Here is a 19,982-nt window from a genome sequence, read left to right as displayed (position 1 = left end):
TTTCTGGCAGCTGTTGGGAGGGCTCAAGGTCACTGGGGCTGGAAACCTGATCTTGTTACAGACAGCCTTCTCCTGGCCCAGGAAGCTCTGTGCAGAACACAGTCGGAGGTACCTGGCGCCATGGCTCTTCCTGGGCTTCTCAAGAGGCTGCCTTTCACTGGGGGCCACTTGTCCCTTTTTCAGCTCTTGAGTTCCCATCGACAGGTCAACTCAGGCAATCTCCAGAAATACTCACTCTCCTCCCTTCTCACTAACTCTCAGCTAAACCCAGCTGGCTCTACTGTGCCCACGAATGAGAAATAAGGGACTGGTGAGGTGGAGACTATTATGCCCTTTCTCTGTCGCAGAAGGGACCACCACAGGCTCTCCAAATAGACAGACTTGGGTTCAAGCTCCAGCTCTGCCTCCTAGGCAAGTAGTCTGAGGCAAAAAAAACTTTTAAAGCTCAGTCTCCACGTGCAAAATACAGACAATAATTGCACCTATTCATAGGGCTGTTACTTCCCACATTTCCCGGGGGAGGAAGTACAGTGCCGGGAGGCCAAGTGGATTAGCCAGGGCCACGGTGGTAATCCCCTCACCCAAAGGTAGGCTGGCCAGTCTTGAAACATCTATTTCTTTAAAAATACTGAGGTATCTTGAAAAACCTCATCCTATTAAGAGCTAACATCAACTGTGTGCTTCCTCTGTGCTCAGCAGCATGCGGGCATGCTGTCATACAGATGGTCTCATGCATGTCTGAAAACCACCCTGGGAGGCAGGTGTTGTTACTAACCCCGTTACAGAGACTGGTCCCCTGAGAGCCTAAGGAACATGCCCTGGGTCACAAGCAGCTGGCCTTCAGGGCCCATGCTCTTAGCCCTGATGCCTTGTAACCTCCAGAGGTTAGAGGTGAAGATGACCTAGTTGATGGTCTCTTTTCCTACAGGAGACTTAGGAGGACCAGAGAATTCCAGAGCTGGAACCTGATGCCCGGGTAGGGGGTCCCTAGGCTTCATCACACTGTGCATTTTCAGGGGCTGGCCTTCTGAAAGGGGGCTTCAGGGGCAAATGTGACAGTGGGGAGGGGGAGAGAAGAGGCAGGTGAAAGGAGATGCTACGGTGGCCCTCCCTGGGCTGCCTAATCCTATGTAAAGCACTAGTGCAGTTTTTGTCACTTTCACACGTGGGGTGCCACATACAATTTTATTTGGGAAAAAAGGGGGGGTGGTTCTGCTCATGGAACAGAAGTTTGAAAACCAGTGTCCTGTCCTTCTGTGTCTAAGGGCAAATTCCTCTTGTTTTGGGAACCTAGCTGCTGCCTTTTTCCACAGGGGCCTCTGAAAGGACAGGGCGAGGAGCAGACCAGTGCCCTAAGCAGCAGAGGCACCGAATGTGCGGGTCTGTGGCGCCCCAGAGGCCTTTGGGATCCGTGAGCTGCTCAGGCCATATGCAAAATTCCGGGGTATGTGTGATCCGGGGAGGAGAGGGCCGGTAGCTCTTCTCAGATTTCCCAAGGGTTCCATGTCCCCCAGTACCTGAATGGCTACTAAAACAAATCATCATCATTGGAGAAACCACCGCTGACTGAGTGCTGACCATGTGCTATGGAGAAGGGGGGTGATGAGGTCACCTACCGCAAAGGGCTGTTGGGAGGATGAACTAAGAGGATGTTTGTGAAGCACTCAGAATGGCACCTGGCACACGGCAAACACTGTTTGGCTTTATGACTTATTTTCATCATCATTACTGTCATCCGCCGTTATCACTTTGACTGCCTCATTAGTCCTCACAAAAACTTGATGAGGTTCGTATTATTATCAATCCCACTTTATAGAACAGGAAATAGAGGCTTCAAGAGGTTAAATAATTAGCTCAAGGCCACAGAAGAGCAGAGAAGGAACTCGAAGTTGGCCCGTCTGGTTCCCAAGCCCAGGCAGGCCCTCGGTCTAGAAGGGCTGAGGGGAGAAGGCAGGACTCCCTGAGGGCCCAGGAGGAGGTGGGCAGGCAGGTGGGCAGCAATGGGAGGCCCCAGATGATCCCGGGCCAGAGCAGAAAACAGGCCAGGGCTTTCCACTGAAAGGGCCTGAAAGGACAGGCAGCCTTCCTAACTTTGCACCTCTTCTAATCAACAATGCAAAGCCAAACCACTTAAAATAATAATGATGAAAAAAGAAAACCACCCCCTGCTGCTCCTTTCTTAGGCTCCAAAGTGAGCCAGAGTCTTGGAATACAGTGGGTTCAAGGCACAAGGCAGTGGCAGCCCCAGCGTCCACTGGCTGTGCTCCAAGCAACGTTTCTCCTTCCAAACACACACGTAACCCTGTGGAACACACCACTTGAAAGCCAAAAAGATGCCCCATGGGTTGCCGTGGCAATGCTAAACAGAAGAAACATTTTAACCAGCTCTGACGCACATACACAAACCTACTTAAGGGCCAAGTGGATGGACTGGGGGGTGAGGAGGTGGGGGGAATGTTGTTTCTACAGCTCCATCTCCGAGGATTTGGCCCCCAAAGCATCTATGCCAGACTGAAACAGAGCAAAGGACTCCTTCAACACAAGCTGAGGCCAGGCTTGCTTGGGAAAGGGAAGCCACTGCCATGCTTCTGCATTTCGGCTGCAGGCACAGTCCTGTTTTACGAGGGCCACGAGAGGGTGACAGGAGATGCCGAAGGTCCTGGCTCTGCCTCTCCCTGGGGACAGCCTTCCAGCTGCCGGCACCAGTGTCTCTTGATACGCTGGCCTACAGCAGGGTCGGGAGGGTCGAGTGTGCCCATGAGTGTGAAAGGCCTTAAAGCACTGCGTGGATGCCTGTGAGGGCTGATGTTAACAATACTAACCACCATTTCTCACACCCCATGGTTCAACTTTCATCCACAGGAGTTGATCGCCATGGGTACTTTCCTTTAGAAAACTTCACTCCAGGGTCCAATGGGGCTGTTCCCTGAGGCGCTGCCACCTGGGGAGTGACGACGAATACAGAAGACTTGGCCCAGGTCTGAAAAGACCACCATGCTTCTGGGGTCTGTCGCACTCTGGTCTCTTCCATGCCCTATCCCTCACCTCGGATACAACGGGACAAAGGGTTGATTGACACTGAGGAGAGGCCAGAAGAGTCTCACCAGACACAGCTGATGGCACACGGTAGGATCCATGAACAAATGTTGCAAAACCTTCCTCTGCAGGGTCCAGGATATCCTCAGGTAAACAGAATCTCCAGAAATGGGAATCCTCTTCCACTCATCATTCCCTGCGGTGAACCCTCTTGCCTTTCAAGACTCAACCCCTGAAAGTTATTCCTAAGCCTCCCCTTTTCCTGGAGTGGACTGGCCCCCACTGTGCCATGCACAGATGTCTATGGGAGCAGTTGCACTATTCTAGTGTTCTAATTGTTCTCTGGGCTCCTGCCCACTCATCACTGAGCTCCCTGAGGGCAGGGACCCCATCTTGTTCACGGGGGTACTAACCTGGTCTAGTCCAGTGCCTGGCATTAGTCGGCACTCTGTGACCGTGTGCTGACCGACAGGCTAGAAGTATACTGTGCCATGCCCATAATGTTTGTGCATCAGGGCCTCTGGAATTCTCTAGGCCATATGCCACAAGTGTCTGCTTTCACTTCCACATCCTCTGGGAAGAGAGCAGAACTTGAAGCAGAGCCTGGAGCTCAGGAGTTGGAGAGCAGAGCTCCGGGCAGCCTGGTAGGTCAGGAGGAGGGGGATACGAGAGGAGGAAGAGGCACCCTACCTGTAAAACTAAAGCTCTCGTGCCTACCCACCGATGAGCTAATGAAATAATTTGCTGCTTGAAAACTGAAATAGCACCCATCCCCCCTGCTCTGAAGCAAAATTGTTTTCCTTTGTCTCCGTTATTTAAAGCCTCTGACAATGCTCTGTGTTCTGTGAGCACGATAACTCTATGCTGGTGATTTTCAGTGGAGTCACAGCTACCCTCCCAGCAGGTACACTCTCTCCTATTCTCTCGTTGTGTGTCATCTTCTTTGTGCCAACATGATGCTCTCCGTACATGTTCCCTTCTGGTCTCCTCCAAACAGGCAACGTTTAGCAAACAACAACAAATCTTTATCATTGGCTGCCCTAAATAAAGCCTAATTGGGAGTTTAACGTTCTAGGAATCTAGAAATGGTGGCTCATCCGCTATGCCATCTTCCCAAATGATACTTCCCATGAGTAGACATGCTTTAACTCTGTATGTGCTCACACACGCATACACACAGGTGTCCTACTAGCCAGAACACCACCTGTGCTTGTGTGTAAGCAGCACTTCCTGTGTGCCCTAGATGAGTTCTGCGTTATGGATTTGTCATTGCTTTGTGATGTAGGTGAAAGGACAATGGCCCCGAGTTCCTTATCATCGCCTTTCTCATTTCCTACAGAATGGAATGACTGTGGTGGAGGTTTTGACGTTTTCCTGGACTCACATCCTGTCTGCTGAATTATTCTCTGCCACTTTTACCACCAGACCTTGTCTGCCCCCCCTCCCCCGCCCCTGAGCTGGAACTAATTACCACAGACAATTTTAGGATTTTATATTCCTGTGTTCTTAAAAAAAAAAAAAAGAAAAGAAAAAAAACACAGTCCATGAAGAAAAACCCAATACTTCCATAGCTGAAAGAGTTATAGAGAAACCACAAAATTGCGTTGGTGTTATGTAGCATTATACATAACATATTTACATAAACTAAGTTGGCACAGAAGAATCTGAGGTGACGGTATTATTTTGTAAGCTTGAAAGTGGACTTTAACAGCAAACATCTCCACCAGAAGGTACAGAAAATACAAATGCACCAAACAGCATAAAAGGTTCACTACCTTAAACTGTCAGTTGTACACATGCATTATAATGGGCTGGGACAAACGCATCCATCTCTCTCCCAGGTGGAAATACTACATCTCTTTCATGAGAAGCTATGACTGCATGCGTAAAATGCTTGCACTAAAATTAAGTCTTCTATCTTCCAAATTTTCTCAATTATTAATACACCAGACAGCTGTAGTAGCTCTGGCAAAAATAGCAGCCAAGCTTTTCCAAAAGTCAAAGCAGCCATGAGATGTCTGCATGGGGACTTTCCTGTGTGAGGACTGGCCGCTCTCTGGATCAAACAAAAAGAAACAAAATCTCCAGTGGAACAACAAAAAAAGAGAAACTTGTTTCAGAATTTAACGTGAAAAATGACACCCCCTGCCCCCGCCAGGCACACTCACTCCTCTTTATAATAAGAAACTTTGTGTGTCTAGATAAAAAGTTGATGAAAAGGCTATCTGTCCACTCACTGGGATAACAAACAATTCAGAAAATTAAACAGTAAACCCAAGGAAGGCCAATCACTTCAGTGTATTCTGGAATGAGACTATCCAATTGTGTCTACTCAAAGGGAGGAGGGTGAGGTTAGAAAACAAATTATGCCCCTTTTTTTAGATTTCTGGAAGCAAATTAACGTCCAGGAGAAAAGGTTGTCCTTCAGTTGCCATCTTCGTATTTTAAACAGGTATTAGCGTCATCTTAACAGACTCTGATAATATACAATCTTTGTGGAAATATTCATATTTGAAAAGCATTTCTAAGGGAAAAACTAAGCACTCAGATTGTGTCACAATTCAATGCTCCCTGAACTCAACAGTGATCATGAATTTTCATTCAAAGATTATGTGTAGGACATGCAACAAGAACAGAATAGATTTTTAAAGATTTTTTGAAGTTATAATATCAGAGCTTAAGCATATCACGCCAGAGAGAATGTCACTTGTCAAGGTTACGTTGTGAATGGTCTGGATGTGATTGGACATTTCACATTTCCTGTCACAGTTCTGATTTCACATCATTCTAACCTTTAAAGGCAATCAGACCACACGCCCCAATCTCTGATGGTTGTTACGATACCATCACTCCATCTGTGCCCCAGCACCATACACAAACAGAAATTGTTGTGGGTCTTTGAGGAAAAAGCAAGAGTCATATCAGCCCAAGTTCTAAACAAGGGTATGTTTGCACCAGTTCTGCATAACTTGTTTCTAAGAGCAAGGACCATATTTCATTTTCTCTGTCTCATGACCTACGTAAAAATCACAGCCATTTTCCAGTAAATGCCAACAAATGTCAGAGAAGCAAACCATGGCTATTTGGAAATGGCTGTTAGTTTATTAATATAATCCCCCAGAGTAAAGCTTGTGGTGTGAATGTTTTCAAGATGGTCAATATCATTTAGAGGTAGGGCTTACTAACATAACACAAACACTCGCTGCCCATGTACCACTTACCATTTGCGATCTGTTCTTTGGACAGCCATTGATGTCTTCAATCTTCTCATTTGCTGAAAAAAGAAACACAAGTCAGAAAAATAAATAATCATCACAGACACTTTGAGCAGTGATGTTCAGGACCCTTGAGGCCAAGAAAATCCTAAGGCCCATACTGGGGTTTGTCCAACCAACGCAGGCATGTGAAATACTGAGACGCATCTAGCAAGCTTCGGGACTTACTCATCGAGCTGCCGCCCTCCAGGGACAGCTGGGGCAAGGTCGCTGTCATCTAAGGCAGAGACAACTGCATTGATGACAGTCTTGGACTGATGGGGCATGGTGGAAATGTTTGGAGACTGGGAAACGGCCTGAGCTGTGACTGTGCTTTAGGCTCTGAAAAAGGCAACTGCAACTTGCCCACAAAAGATAGGGTGCTTCAGAGTGGATCCATCCAGCCACAACACAGCTCCTGGGGACAAAAGCCATAGATGACAGCATCTCACCCCATCTTTAGCCAGAAATGCTAAGATTGCTTTTGTTTGTCCTGATTCTATTCCCAAAGTGGTGGCCAATAGAAGAACAAGAGAGTGAGACTTTAAAAATGGCACATCCATGGTCATATAGTAAGTCCAGATTAGATCTGGAACACACACTATTGAAGTCAAAAGAGTACCTACCTACCTATTTAGGGAAGTGATAGAAAGAGGCTGTACGGAATAAGCTGGAAATCAAATAAATAACAGGGAAGAAAGGCCCAGCTTCCCATGGTGAATGTATTTCATCCTAAGTATGGAGGAATCCTTGCAAGACACAGCCCAAGACATATGAGTTTGCAACTACAGTGCTACAAGAAAGGCAGTACGTGTAGTGGCTTGGAGGCGAAGATACCCCAGTTTGAAGCGCAGCTTTATAGCTTCTCAGCTGTGTGATCTTAGCCATGTAACACAACCTCTCTGGGCCACAGTTTCCTCATCTATAAAATGGAGCTAATACTACCTACTTCACAGGAGGAGCTGTGAGAAGAAGATTATATGATGCCGGTAAACTGCTTAGTGCAGTGCCCAGCACACAGTGAGTATTCTATGTATGGTAGAGATCATTAATCCAATAATATATATTCTTATCATCTATGAAAAAATATATAAAATAAAATTTCCCTTTTTTGAGGTCTCCATCTGAGTTAAGCCCAGAAACTCAGCTAGGAGTTCACAGTAAAGAATTACGGACTTGCCTCCTCTGTGAAGCCTTTATGAGATTCCTCCCCAATCCCATGTCCCTTTATTGAATGCCCCCTCCCCCAGAAGGGTAAGTCCCACTAGGTCTCTTTGCTCTCCCAGCACCCTGGACTTGCCTCTACTTTGCTTTTAATCACCTAATGTGTAACTCCTTTTCTTGTCTCCCCCAGCTACGCAGACATGTAGATTTTGTTTTTCACACTTGTATCCTTAGGGCTCAACAAGTGTTTGCAAAATTGCATTTAAAAATATATATATATATGTGTGTGTGTGTATATATATATATATATATATATATATATATATCACATCAGATTTTAATGACTATGACACCTAAAACTTCCATGAAGAGAAAAGACATTGAAAAGTGTCTGAAAAGGATAACAGAATCAAAGTGTCCCAGGACACTGAGGTTTTAGAACACCTGAACCCACATATAGCTCACCGTTACCTCAATTGGGTTTTTTTCCTCTAGTGTTTTCATCTTAAGAAGTAAAAAATAAGAAAGCAAGCTAGTGGCAGGAAATTATTTAAAAATCTGATTACCAGAGACAGCCTGGTTAGTATACATTCAGCCTGATCTACACCTTCTTTAGAACTGGCCCAAAGTAATAGATATTCAGGCTTATGACCCACCTGGGAAGACCTCGGTCTTCAGAGAGCCAATTGAGTTTTCTCAGCTCTTAAGAACACTGGGATAGGCATTTTAGGAAGCTTCCTCCACCTGCTTTTCCCTACTCCCAAAAGAGGTGCCTTAAAGCCTTTAAAAAGCACGTAAAGGATGCCCAATGAATGGGATAACTCACGGATGTTTGTTCTTCAGTTCACCAGAAAATACAATTAGCCAGAATGTGTCACTAGCATGTAAACTCCACAAAAACAAGGATTTTCATCTGCTTTGTTTTCTACTATAACCCTAGGGCTTAGCACAGTGCCTGACACACAGGAGCCACTCAATATGTATTTGTTGAGGGGAACTAAGGAGTATTCTGAACATTCCAATGAATCAAAGTTTTACTGTCTATTTTGAGGCAGCTGCTCTTTCACTTGTATATATAAATGTCTGTACTGAAGGTGGAAAAAAAGAAAGATCCTTGACAAATGGCACTCCTTCATACATGGGAAATTATGGCAGGCTTGCACTCTGACCTTGGATTTTGATACACAACACTGATATGGCTTTTGAGAATCAAGGCCACTCAAGGTATCTTCCAGGTGGATACTCATGATGGCCAAAGTCATAAGTCACTGGATTCTGATCAACACCCAGTTCATTAGTGCTCATTAAAGTGAAGGATGGATAACTATGATCCTGAGAAGTCATTTTAAAGATTATTTATATACCTTCTGGATAAACAAAACCAAGGGATTTGGTCTAATTATCCCTCTAATTCCTTTTCATGGTCTGTCACCTAAACCACAGACAGGTGCTCCTTGAATTCATTAGGCTCCTATAAGCCTAATGCTGCCATTTTACAACATTCAAAATAAACCAATGGGGTGAAGCCTATTCATGACCCTCTAAAGAAAACATGGGAAGAGATCAAATGACTCAGCCCAAACTCAAAATAAATGTTTAATAAAAATGCAAAAAAGTCTGGACCTCCTAGTTTCCAATTTCATGTAATTTAAATACTTCTCCTTCAACTTAAATTCTCAAGAATTTCTGTGGTTGTCATAAATACTTAGAGCAATAATAGCAGCTCTGATTCTGCTGGTTAGAAGGAAGAAGAGCTTGGTCCTCAGAGCTGAATTTATTAATTCGGGGTAGGGGGTCTTTGGCTACAGCCCCAGAGAAGATAACCAGAGAAGCAAAGGCATTTGTCCCCCAAAGTCTTCAACTGTGATTAAAACTGGCATCCTGAAGTGCCAATGGTAATTTATTCATTCCAGCAATCTCTAATGTGGTGACCTGTCTGCACACAAGGTGACAAGTTAGTAACTGGAAAGCATCAGTGCACTTTGAGAAGAATGGAATCAAGCTCATCACTTCTTAAAAGACCTCCTCGGAAGGGTTCCAGGCATTTCAACAGCCCAAGCATCTATGCATGGCATCTATGCATGTGCAGGGCAGCTGGCGGCCCTGGCAACGTCTAGCAAAATTGGCTGCCCTCACTGAAAGACAGATGACTTACCCAAGGCCACGCCATGGTAGCAGGTCATCAACAGAAAGAAGGTAGAGTCCGGCGTGTTGCCTGAATTTCCTGGTTGTGCTCAGAGGCAGCCCAGATGGTGGTGGAAAGTGAGCTGCTCTCATCCCCTCTCTGTCTTGGCTTCCTCTTTCTCTCCAAGCCTCTTTTGTTTATCCTGTTTCCCTCCCTCTCTCTCTCCTCTTTCCTCCCTTTCTCCCGCCCCTTCTCTCCTTCGCTCACTCCAACCCCTTCTGGCATCCTCCCTGAGTGACAGCAATGTAAGCGGGAGGAGGGAGGCCTGTCTCTCCCTCTTGATTCATGCTGTTTATCCTGGCCTCGTAAACCTTTCTAATAACTCACGGACATGGCACCGTGATGGGCTGGCAGGCAACTGCCGGCTTCGGGCAGCTCATGACTCAAGAAGATAATCACACTAATAAGAGGCTGAACACAGACACCCAACCCTCAGTCACTAAAGCAAGGGCATTAAGAGGCAGCAGCAAAAGGTCTATTTTCTGCCTAATGGGCAGAAGGCAATGACGGAAAAGTGTGGGCCCCAAGATATCCCACTATCTGGTAAGACCAGCCCTAGGATGGATGGATAAAGAGATGGCTAGACCCTAGGGCCCATCTGGGCTAGATGGAGACTCAGGTAGGAGCAATGTCTGTGAAAAGCATCTAAGGTTTTCCTTCATGTTACACATCTTAGCTTTTAAAGGATTCCAACTCTCCATCATTAGAAATAGTAGAGGAGGTAGTAAGATCCCCAAGCTGAAAACCGACTCTTCAACCACTGGCCTTTGTTCCTTAGGTTAAAGCCCAGAATTCACTGCCCTGTACCTGGTAGTCCGGCCTTATTTTGCCTTGTTGAGCCTCTAACTCTCTACCCTCCAGCCTTTCTACGCATTATTTCCTCCACCAGGAAAGCCCTCCCTGACCACTTTACCCAGCTAACTCCAAGTTTGAGGTCTTGGCTTATAGATAAATTCCTTGAGGAAACGTTCCCTGATTCCTACCCTCCTAACCCAGCCCCCCAGCTCCCCAGTCATGGGTCAGGCCGCATAGCACACGGATCCTTAATCATTACGCACAACATTCCTCCCTCCCAGGCCTAGGAACAGGTTGTCCCTTAAAAGGACAATCTCCCTGACTGCAAGTTTTGATGGACCTTCATGTAGATGTGTTCTTTTTAACTATTTTGAAGTAACTTCAAACCTACAGAAAAGTTACAGGAACAGTACAGAGAATTCCTATATAGCATCATTCATTCTCATTTTCTCCCTCTCTCGCTCCCTCCCTCTTCCTCTGTATAGGTACACTTTTTAAAAAAATTCTGAATCAATTCAGTGTAGGCTACATAGATCATGTCCCTCACTCTTAGTATTTCCAAAGGACAAGGATATTATTTCATGGTACAATTTTAAAATTCTGAAAATTTAACATTACTATAATTCCAATATTCCAATTTTGTCAACTGACTCAAAATTGTCCTTTATAGCATTTTATGCCCCTGTATGGGATCCAGTCCAGGATCACGCGGTACATTTAGTTGTCAGGTCTCTTTAATCTCTTTTCTTCTGGAACAATTTCTAAGCCTTTTATGTCTTTCACAGCACTGACATTTTGGAACAATTCAGGCCAGTTTTTTTTAACAGAATGTTCCACAATTTGGGTTTGTCTGAGATTCCTCAGGATGGGTTTCAGGTTTTCCATCCCTGATTGCAATACAACACTAAGTGATGTTGCACTCTTTTCGAGGTACCACGTCAGGAAGCACGTGACATCCAGCTGCTCCTCACCAGTGATGTACTTTTGATCACCTGGTCATGACGCCTCATTCTCCCACGTGGTTACTATGGTTCCCTTTGCAACTAATAAGCCATCAGTGGAGAGCCACTTTGAGACCATGTAAATAGCTGCTCTCCATCAAACTTTCTCCTCTAGATTTCAGCATCCATTGATGATTCCTGCCTTAACTAACCTTTACCATCACAGCTGCAACTCTTCTACATTTATCAGTCAACATTCACCCGAACAGCTGAGTTCTCTCTTCTCCTCCATTGACAGATCATCTATTTATATATCTATCTATGAATACAGATTTGTAGGTTCCTATTTCATTCCACAGTTATAATCCACAATGGTCCTCAATTATTTTGATGCTCTAGTTGTCCCAGATTAGCTTGCTCTTTGTAGCTCTGGAGGGCAGAACTAGTACTTGTAGGGAGACACTACCAAGGACGGGCAGATTTTGACTTAATGAAACAAGAGCTTTTAAAAAATTCTAACTCTCCATCATTAGAACTAGTTGAGGAGGTAGTAAGTTGCCCATCTGCTGACTACTTTAATAGACTCTGCTGACTACTTTTCATGGAAGCAATTCACACATCAGGTTGAAGCGTTTAAAAGGTCCCTTCTAAACCTTAGAGTTGCACCAGAATCCTGGAAAGGAGGAGGGTGTGACATACAGTTTAGAGGAGTGCTCAGAAGAATACTAAATACTGGTAAGGGAAAACATCCGGGCCACCTTTTGGAAACAATCCGAGCCAGGCTTAGGGAAGCAAGGGTTGCAGTGAATAAAATTCTTATCCCTAATCTCCTCAACTCTTCTTGAACATCACTGCACGCCAGGTACCGTGTTAAATGCTGTGAACCCAGAAAGAAAGATGACGCAGACCCAGGCCTGGAGAGACCCAGGCCCAATACAGCAGTCAGTAGGATGACAGAGGAGGGTCCCTCCAGCTCTGCCTGGGGGAGCTAGGAAGTATCAGGGAGAAACTGACCTTTCAAGAATGAGTAGGAGCTCTCCAGCCAAAGAGCAACTGTAACCACTAGAATTCTGTCCAATACAGATGGAGTCACTAGGACTCCAATTCGAGGAAAATCTTAGGGAGACTAGAGAGAGATACACCCACCCCCAACACACATATGTGTGTGTATACACACACACACATATATGTATATATTAAAAACATGTACACATACAAATATACATTTTTACATTTTCCTTTTATAGGCACATGTGTGGGGGAAGCAGGGAGTATAGCAATTAATAGCTTAGCATCCTGGCCAGAGTGCTGTACCCTCCCGCCAGCCCCCCAACCAAGAGATCTGTGTTCATAAGACACTCTGAGATGAAATGTTCTGAACTGGCTGATGGACAGTCTAGGGAAGAAGTCACATAGGAGATGCCTATGTTTAGCTGCCTTCTCATCCCCCCGTATCCTGGGCCTCTGTTCTCCACACCCAGAGCAGAGGGTGTGAGCCTGGCACAGTCAGGGGTAGAGTTCCATGTGTTGACATCTGGCCTTACTTAGTAGGGAGTCCCTGGGCAGAGGGAGCCTCTCCTGGAGGGCTGGGGGGAAGCAACTTGGTGGCCTGAGCGGTAGCCTGCATCAGTGGTACTAGCTTGAGCTTCTGAACTCGCAGTCCAGTAGTTCAGGCCCAGAAAGGTCACTGTCTAGGGAGGTTCAGCTCATCTGAATAGATTCAGGGAAGCATCCTCCTGAGCAATGATTAAAAACTGTGCTAGCTTACATTTCCCTAGCACTATGCTTAGTAAATTTGGGATACACATGTTACCATTCACCTTTGCTGGGCCCTGGCAGACACAACTAATCTATCGTGACACTCTGACATCGATTCAGAGGCCTCTTCATCTTTCTACACATATCTTTCTAGGCAGTGGCTACCAAGTCCTATCCAGAAACACCTTCCAGTATCCAAGCACATTTCATATCTGATACCTACCTTGTGCCTTTCCCAAGACTGCCACAAGTTCAGACAAAGCAGGCATGGCTGCGCCCATTTTTTTTTTTTTTTAAAGATTTATTTATTGATTGATTGATTACTATGTTGGGTCTTCGTTTCTGTGCTAGGGCTTCCTGTAGTTGCGGCAACCGGGGGCCACTCTTCATCGCGGTGCGCGTGCCTCTCACTATTGTGGCCTCTTTTGTTGCGGAGCACAGGCTCCAGACGCGCAGGCTCAGCAGTTGTGGCTCACGGGCCTAGTTGCTCCGTGGCATGTGGGATCTTCCCAGACCAGGGCGCGAACCTGTGTCCCCTGCATTAGCAGGCAGATTCCCAACCACTGCGCCACCAGGGAAGCCCTGCGCCCATTTTAAAGACAGGGAAACAGAGGTGGCAGAGGCCATGTTCAGAGACCCATGTGGCAAGGAGCTGAGAGGGTCTTCTAGGAGCTGAGGGTGGCCTCCAATCAACAGTCAGGGAGAAACCAGGGCTCACGTTCCTAGAACTGCAAGTAAATGAGTTCTGCCAACAATCTGAGTAAGCTTGACCCCTTTCCCCAGTCAAGCTCCAGATGAGAACTCAAGCCTGACCAACACCTTGACTGCAGCCTTGCAGAGGCACCCAGCTAAGCCATGCTTGCACTTCTGATGCACAGAAATAGTTAATATATGTTGGGAGATAGTTAATATATGTTGTTTTAAGCCATTAAGTTTGTGACACTTTGTTAATACAGCAACAGCAAACTAATACAGGGAAGGAAGGAAAAAGGAGAGAAGAGAAGGAGGACCAATGGAAGCTGGTCTTCAATCAATCTTAGGACAGCAGGGAAGCATCTTTCTCTTTGAAAGTCCAAAATCTTCACCTAAGGGCAACTTACCTATATTTTTAGGTACAGTCTCCACAGATGTGAGCAGAGCTAGAACTATACAAGGCTTCTTCTCACTTGAAGGATAAGCAACTTTTCCATAAGAACTCACGCCTGAGGGGCTGGGGCTTCTGTCCTTTTTTTCTGCCTTCTCTTTTGGCATGAGTCGGCTGCTAAAGCTGCCAGCGACAACAATCAGCCTAATGCCATCTAATTGACCTCCCGCCTCCACGGTCTGCTCTAAGTTCTCAGGCAGGACCACTGGGGTGCTTCCCTTAAGACCCAAGGCAAAGCTGCGCCCAGCCTCCACCCACGTGCCTGCCCAGGGTGACTCCTCTCCTCCTGCACACAGCCAAGGCATTAAAAACCCCACCGCTCCACTTCCCTTCCCCTAGTATGAAAAACAGAACCAGCCCTCTGCGGAGTTTGATCCTTTGATTTCTCAGACCCGATTAGAGTTCACAGGAATAAACCAGCCCCATATTGCCTTTTTTTTTTGAAATATTGCCAGAGTAATCCACAAAAAAGCACCATCACGGGGGGGAAATGAGAGAGCCAGAAAGATGGTAGGAGGTAAGAAAGGGGACAGAGAGCCCCTCCCCAAACCACCAGCATTTCCCCCCAGCCACTGCTAGTCTTTCTTCTCAGAGAATCAAGATGAGATTGCCACGTGGGTGATCTTATCAGGAAAAGCAAGCTGGTACCCCTCACTCCCCCGGCACAAGACAGAGTCAAAAAAAGTGTCATACATGTGACAGAAACACTGCATTTTTAGATGTCAGGGTTCCGGTCCCTCTTGCCAGACTCGGCCCCGCCTGGACTGGTCTCCATGGTAACTCATCCACCCCTGACGTAAAATCTGCTCTTACCCACAACCTGGATAATCTGGGCCAGGAGGACGCCGTCCGTCACGTCTTGCTGGAGATCCTTGATGAGACGTTTGTGGCCTGATTTGGCTAGATAGTGATTGGCCCAGTCCGTGTAGATCTGCAAAAAAAGCAAACGGGCAACTTTAGGAACCCCGTCAGATTCCATCCGAGGCAGCTGCTGGGCCGGTATAGGAGCCACTGCCCCGCAGGCGAGCTGTCTGGGGCCAGCCAGCGCCATTAACATGCGGTGCATTGTGCCCATGGGGTATTCAGCTGGCCAGAGCCAGGCTTTCACCTATTGAGAGATCTGGCTCAGGAGAAAGCTAAAGAAAGCTTCAAAACATGCAGAGGCCTGAATGGGACAGGGGACACGGAACTAAACAGTCTGTGCCAGACGGCTTTGAGAGGCTGCGGCTCTAAATGCAGGCGAGGTCCCCTCCGCCCCACTGCCCTACCCCGCCCCTTCCCATCTTTTTCTCTTTATTGAGAAAACGTATGGGGAGGTTACCACCCAACAGGCATCTTTTCATGGGCCATTTCAGGGAAAGGAGGGCTATTGAGTTAGCTGAGTTCTCAGGAGCCTGGGTCCCTTGTAAAGGAGCCAAGTACCAAAACACGGAGCGCTTCAATTACTCTTGTGTGAGCGGGGTTATTAATGGCCTCACAATCATCTCAAATTTAATCAGTTTAACTTAAAAGCCTGGCATCATTTTCACAGTTGGGATTCTCTGAACAAAAAAAACCCCAGCAAATTCCAACAGATTTAAACACAGCATCGGTGTGCACAGCGCCCGAAAGGCAGAGGCTGGGTCACCACGGGATCAGGAAAGCAGACCCCCTTGGGGGACGGAGAGACCTGCCCCTCCCAGTCACAGAATCATCGGCACAAAGGATATTTGCTTCCAACGAGCCAACAAACACAAGAAAACTCTCGCCTAAAAACTTTCTCCCTAAATGACATAAGCCAAAAACAAAACTGAAAACCTCCTTGTCAATTCTGAGTGCTAAGTTTCACGCATGGACTTGTGAGTTTGTGGGGGACGTGCAGGTCCTGTTTATCAGCACCTTTTTTTCCCCCAGGAGGGATGCAAACCCACGCCTGCTCAGAAAGAGAAGTATCCCACCTCAGCTGGGCCATGTTTGCAGGTGCAGTTCACGTACTAATCCATGTGATGTCTCCACCCAAATGATGAAAGTGATCACTGTATCTCCACTAGCAGGCCTGCTCCGAGATCTCGCGTGACTCACAGAGCAGTGGAAACCCTGGCCTTGCCCCAGCTCTCACTCTCCATCCTGCTCTTCCCAGCACTGTGCTCAGAGGAATCTCACACAGTGGGGTGCTGCCCTTCAAGGCCCCCGGAATGGGGACTGAGGGCCAGGGCCTGGACTTGCAAAGCAGGCCCTTCGAGGGAGGCGGCACCTCTGACTACTCCACCTGGGACCGTGAAGGCCTCATCCCAAGAAGGGCCAAGGCAGACGTGCACTTTCCACTTCATCAAGCGCGGAGAACAGACGACGCCTATCCATCCCCCAGCCCCCAACTCGAAGCTTCCATTGCAGAGACCCACACCACAATATGGTTCTATTTCACACCTCGGACCATGGCATCTAATCCTTAAATCCGTGTCACTTTCCTTCCTCATGATTCCCAAATTGTCAGATAGAAGCTCTAGTTCAGCAAGATCATTTTCAATTTCACAAGCACTGAGAAGGCTAAGGAAGTCGAGCGCCATCTTGGTCATTACAATGGCCAATCTGAGAGGTCATTTGATGAAATTGTTAAGAGGGAGAGAGAGAAAGGGAAAAACATTCAAAGGAAAAGAGAAAGACCTGGGTTCAAGTCCCAGCCCTGGAGGCTCCCCAGGGTGGGGATTTGGGTCTGTTTTGTTCAATTTCTCAACATGTATCTCTGGAGGAATGGGTGTATGACCTCAGGTGAGCTATTTAACTCTCTGAGCCTAGGTTTTCTTATCTGTAAAATGGAATAAATACCATGTACTTGTCAGTTCTTATGAGGACTGAGTGATATAACATATTCGAAAAAAAGTGCCTTATGCAGAGTAGGAGCTTAATAACAACTAACACATACAGAGACTAATACATGCCAGACACTGGTACAGACACTTTACATGCATTAACTCATTTCATCCTTATTCTCTGTGGTAGATGCTATTATTGTGTCTATTTTCCAGAGGAGAAAACTAAAGTATAGAGAGGTAAAGTAACTTATCTAAGATCACAGGGAAGTGGCAGAGCCAGGATATGAACCCAGGCTGACTAACTCTAGAATCCCTTAGACACTCTCCAACACTGCTTCTCTGAACACAAATATAAATTATTCAGTTCACTCACCCCCTCCATGACACCGTCCTACTGACTCGGCTCATTCTCTGTTCAGTTATGTTCACACTGAAAGAATTATTTAAAAATAAATAAAAACCCCAAACCTATCCATTGCTGTCTGAATGCCCTTTGGCAAGTCACTTGCCTTTTCTGGGCTTCAGTTTATCCAGCTGTAAAATGGGCACAGTAAGGTCTACTTCAGAAGGTGGTTGTGAAGACTCAGTGAAGCACCACCTGGAAGCCCCTGACCTGACCCACGTGGGACTCAGGAAGCAGAGGCAGCAGGTGGTCAAGAGGAGGGCACTGGAGTCAGCAGACCACTCTAAATCTTAGCTGCCACGCAGCTTATTACGTCTGTGTCCTTTGGCCTGGGTGTCCTCATTTACAAGAGGGGATAATAATACCTACATCATTGGGCCATTATGAAGGTGAAACAAGTTCATACACATAAAGGACACAGAATCTGACACATGCTAAGTGTTCAGTAAATAAAAAGAATAATTAGAAATTTGACTACCAGCATTATAAAATGGGCCAGAACAAAACCAGCCACAGCCTCTACCCTGAACCTCCAGGACACAAATGACTTGAAGACTCACTCCCCTTCTCTTTCACAAGGTACAATTTCGAGAGTCTGGAGCACCCCCATCTGGAATCACAAACCACGGTAGACTGTAAAAGAAAAGCAGGCCAGAAACTGGCCAGGCTGGTCCAGAGAGTGATTCCAGGCTGGTATCTTCCCTAAACAGGAGATAGAGCACAGTGATGTCTCAAGCCCTGGAGGGATCCTACCATCTGAGGGTCTGAGGGACCACGAGAACATCCCAAAGCTTAAAGCCATCTGCCCTACAACCATCACCTGAGGTGAGAACAGGCCACGGACAAGGACACCGCTGAGTGGGAGGGGATACAGGTACCTCTGCTCATTCCCTTCCTAGGTGATTAAGGGTATTTTAAAATAGACGTATCCTCCCTAAAGCCAGCCCTCTCTGTGTCTATACAATCCAGCAGGAAACCAAGGTTAAGCAAGCTTCTTTCAACGAGTACAGGGGTAACCCTCTCCCACTCACCCACCGGCACACACAGTGTGGAGCCCTGGGGAGGCCACACAGGTATCTGGTATACCAGGGAGAACTCTGCAAGTTCTACAGTGGTCAGAAATGGCTCTGCCAAAGAAGTGAACCTCTCTACCCCACGCTGTTTAAGACAGAGCTCTGCTTCTCCCAACTCGAATCTACCTACATACCACAACCAACTTAATCTTCCAAGAGCACAGCCCTAGTCTTATCACCTGCTCACAAAATCATCAACGGCTCCCCACTGAATGAAAGGCAGACTTTTCACACTGCAGTTCAAGGCAGTCTTCTCATCCATCCACTCTTCCCCAGCCAGTGTCGACCTCACAGGGCAGGCAGTGCGTGGGTAAGTGAAAAGCCTGGGCTTGGGAACCGACCAAGTCAAGGTGGCCCTCGGCATGTGAATTTCTTTTCACCTCTCTGTACCTCAGTTTTATCCTCCATAAAATGGGAATTATACCAAATATATGATAAGGCAGGGAGGGACTGGCCAACTGTGACCCAGGCCAAACCCAAGGGACCACCTGTTTCTGTAAACAAAGTTCTGTGGGAGCCCAGCCACACCCATTTGTTATCCGTAGCTGCTTTCAGACCACAATGGCACAGCTGAGTAGTTGTGATAGAGGCTTTTGGCCCGCACAGCCTCAAATATTTACTGTCCAGCTCTTAACAGAAAAAAGTGGCCAGTCTGTGTCATAGGGACTGAATGACATAATATGCCTGCACATAGCAAGGGCTCAGTAATAATTACAATTACCCTCAGGAAAACTGGACCTCACACTTCCCTATCTCTGAACTCCTGCCACCCCACCCACCTGGGTGCCTCCACCTGGGGCCACCCCAAAAAACTCCATTCCTACGCTGGTTCCTCCAGGAAGTCACCCTTGATTTCCTCATTGCATCCCGAGCTGCATACGAAGCAGAGAACCTGTTCGCTGGCACCACCTCCTCACCCCACCCCCAGATTGTGGCAGAGACAGTGTCTTTCAAGGCGGGGGCACAGCAGGTGGTCAGTAAGTGGTTGCCGGGGTTGAGCTGAATGGAGAGAAAAAGGGCAAACCCCTGGGAAGCTGATTGCATTGGAGACTTAATGTGAGCTCTCAGTGAATCCTCAAACCAGGATCTCAAGTCTCTTTATTGACTGAAAAGAGGAAGGAATAGAGAAAATAAATCACTCCATAGTGCAAGCTCGTTAATCAGGACCCATCAACCAAGAATCATTGATTATCTGGAGTTTCCTCTCCCCAGCTCTCGACTTTCTGAAGAAGTGAGTCACAAGAAAATGCCTAGATTTATTTTAAGAAACACCGTTTTTATGGGCCCTGCAACGCATTGACATACTTCAGCCCCATCCCTCTCACTTGCTGTGTGTTTGAAAGATTTTAAGCAAGGGCTAAGGCATGCAGGGCTTCCTCTGTAAGCCTCAGGCACTCAGAAGCAACTTCTCCAGAGCCTTTCCTTCCTCAGAGTTCT

The 19,982-nt window shown here is 46.7% G+C and overlaps 1 protein-coding gene across 7 annotated transcripts in view; it reads right to left on the bottom strand.

Annotated features, from left to right (window-relative positions):
- The window catches only part of NAV2 (neuron navigator 2), a 399,145-nt gene that overhangs the window by 257,307 nt on the left and 121,856 nt on the right, over positions 1–19,982 (bottom strand). For all 7 annotated transcript variants that reach the window (XR_005021033.1, XM_036862156.1, XM_036862161.1 and 4 more), the window contains exons 2-3: positions 15,091–15,208; positions 6,258–6,310 (exon numbers count right to left, since the gene is read on the bottom strand). Coding sequence is in view for 6 of the 7 variants with exons in the window: in XM_036862156.1 (XP_036718051.1) it covers positions 6,258–6,310; positions 15,091–15,208 (171 nt within the window). In the remaining variant the exon portion in view is untranslated. The remainder of the gene's footprint in view (positions 1–6,257; positions 6,311–15,090; positions 15,209–19,982) is intronic.

The sequence above is a fragment of the Balaenoptera musculus genome, chromosome 8 (assembly GCF_009873245.2).
Source record: "Balaenoptera musculus isolate JJ_BM4_2016_0621 chromosome 8, mBalMus1.pri.v3, whole genome shotgun sequence".
NCBI classification, from domain to species: Eukaryota; Metazoa; Chordata; class Mammalia; order Artiodactyla; family Balaenopteridae; genus Balaenoptera; species Balaenoptera musculus.
This window is presented reverse-complemented; position numbering and strand designations above follow the sequence as displayed.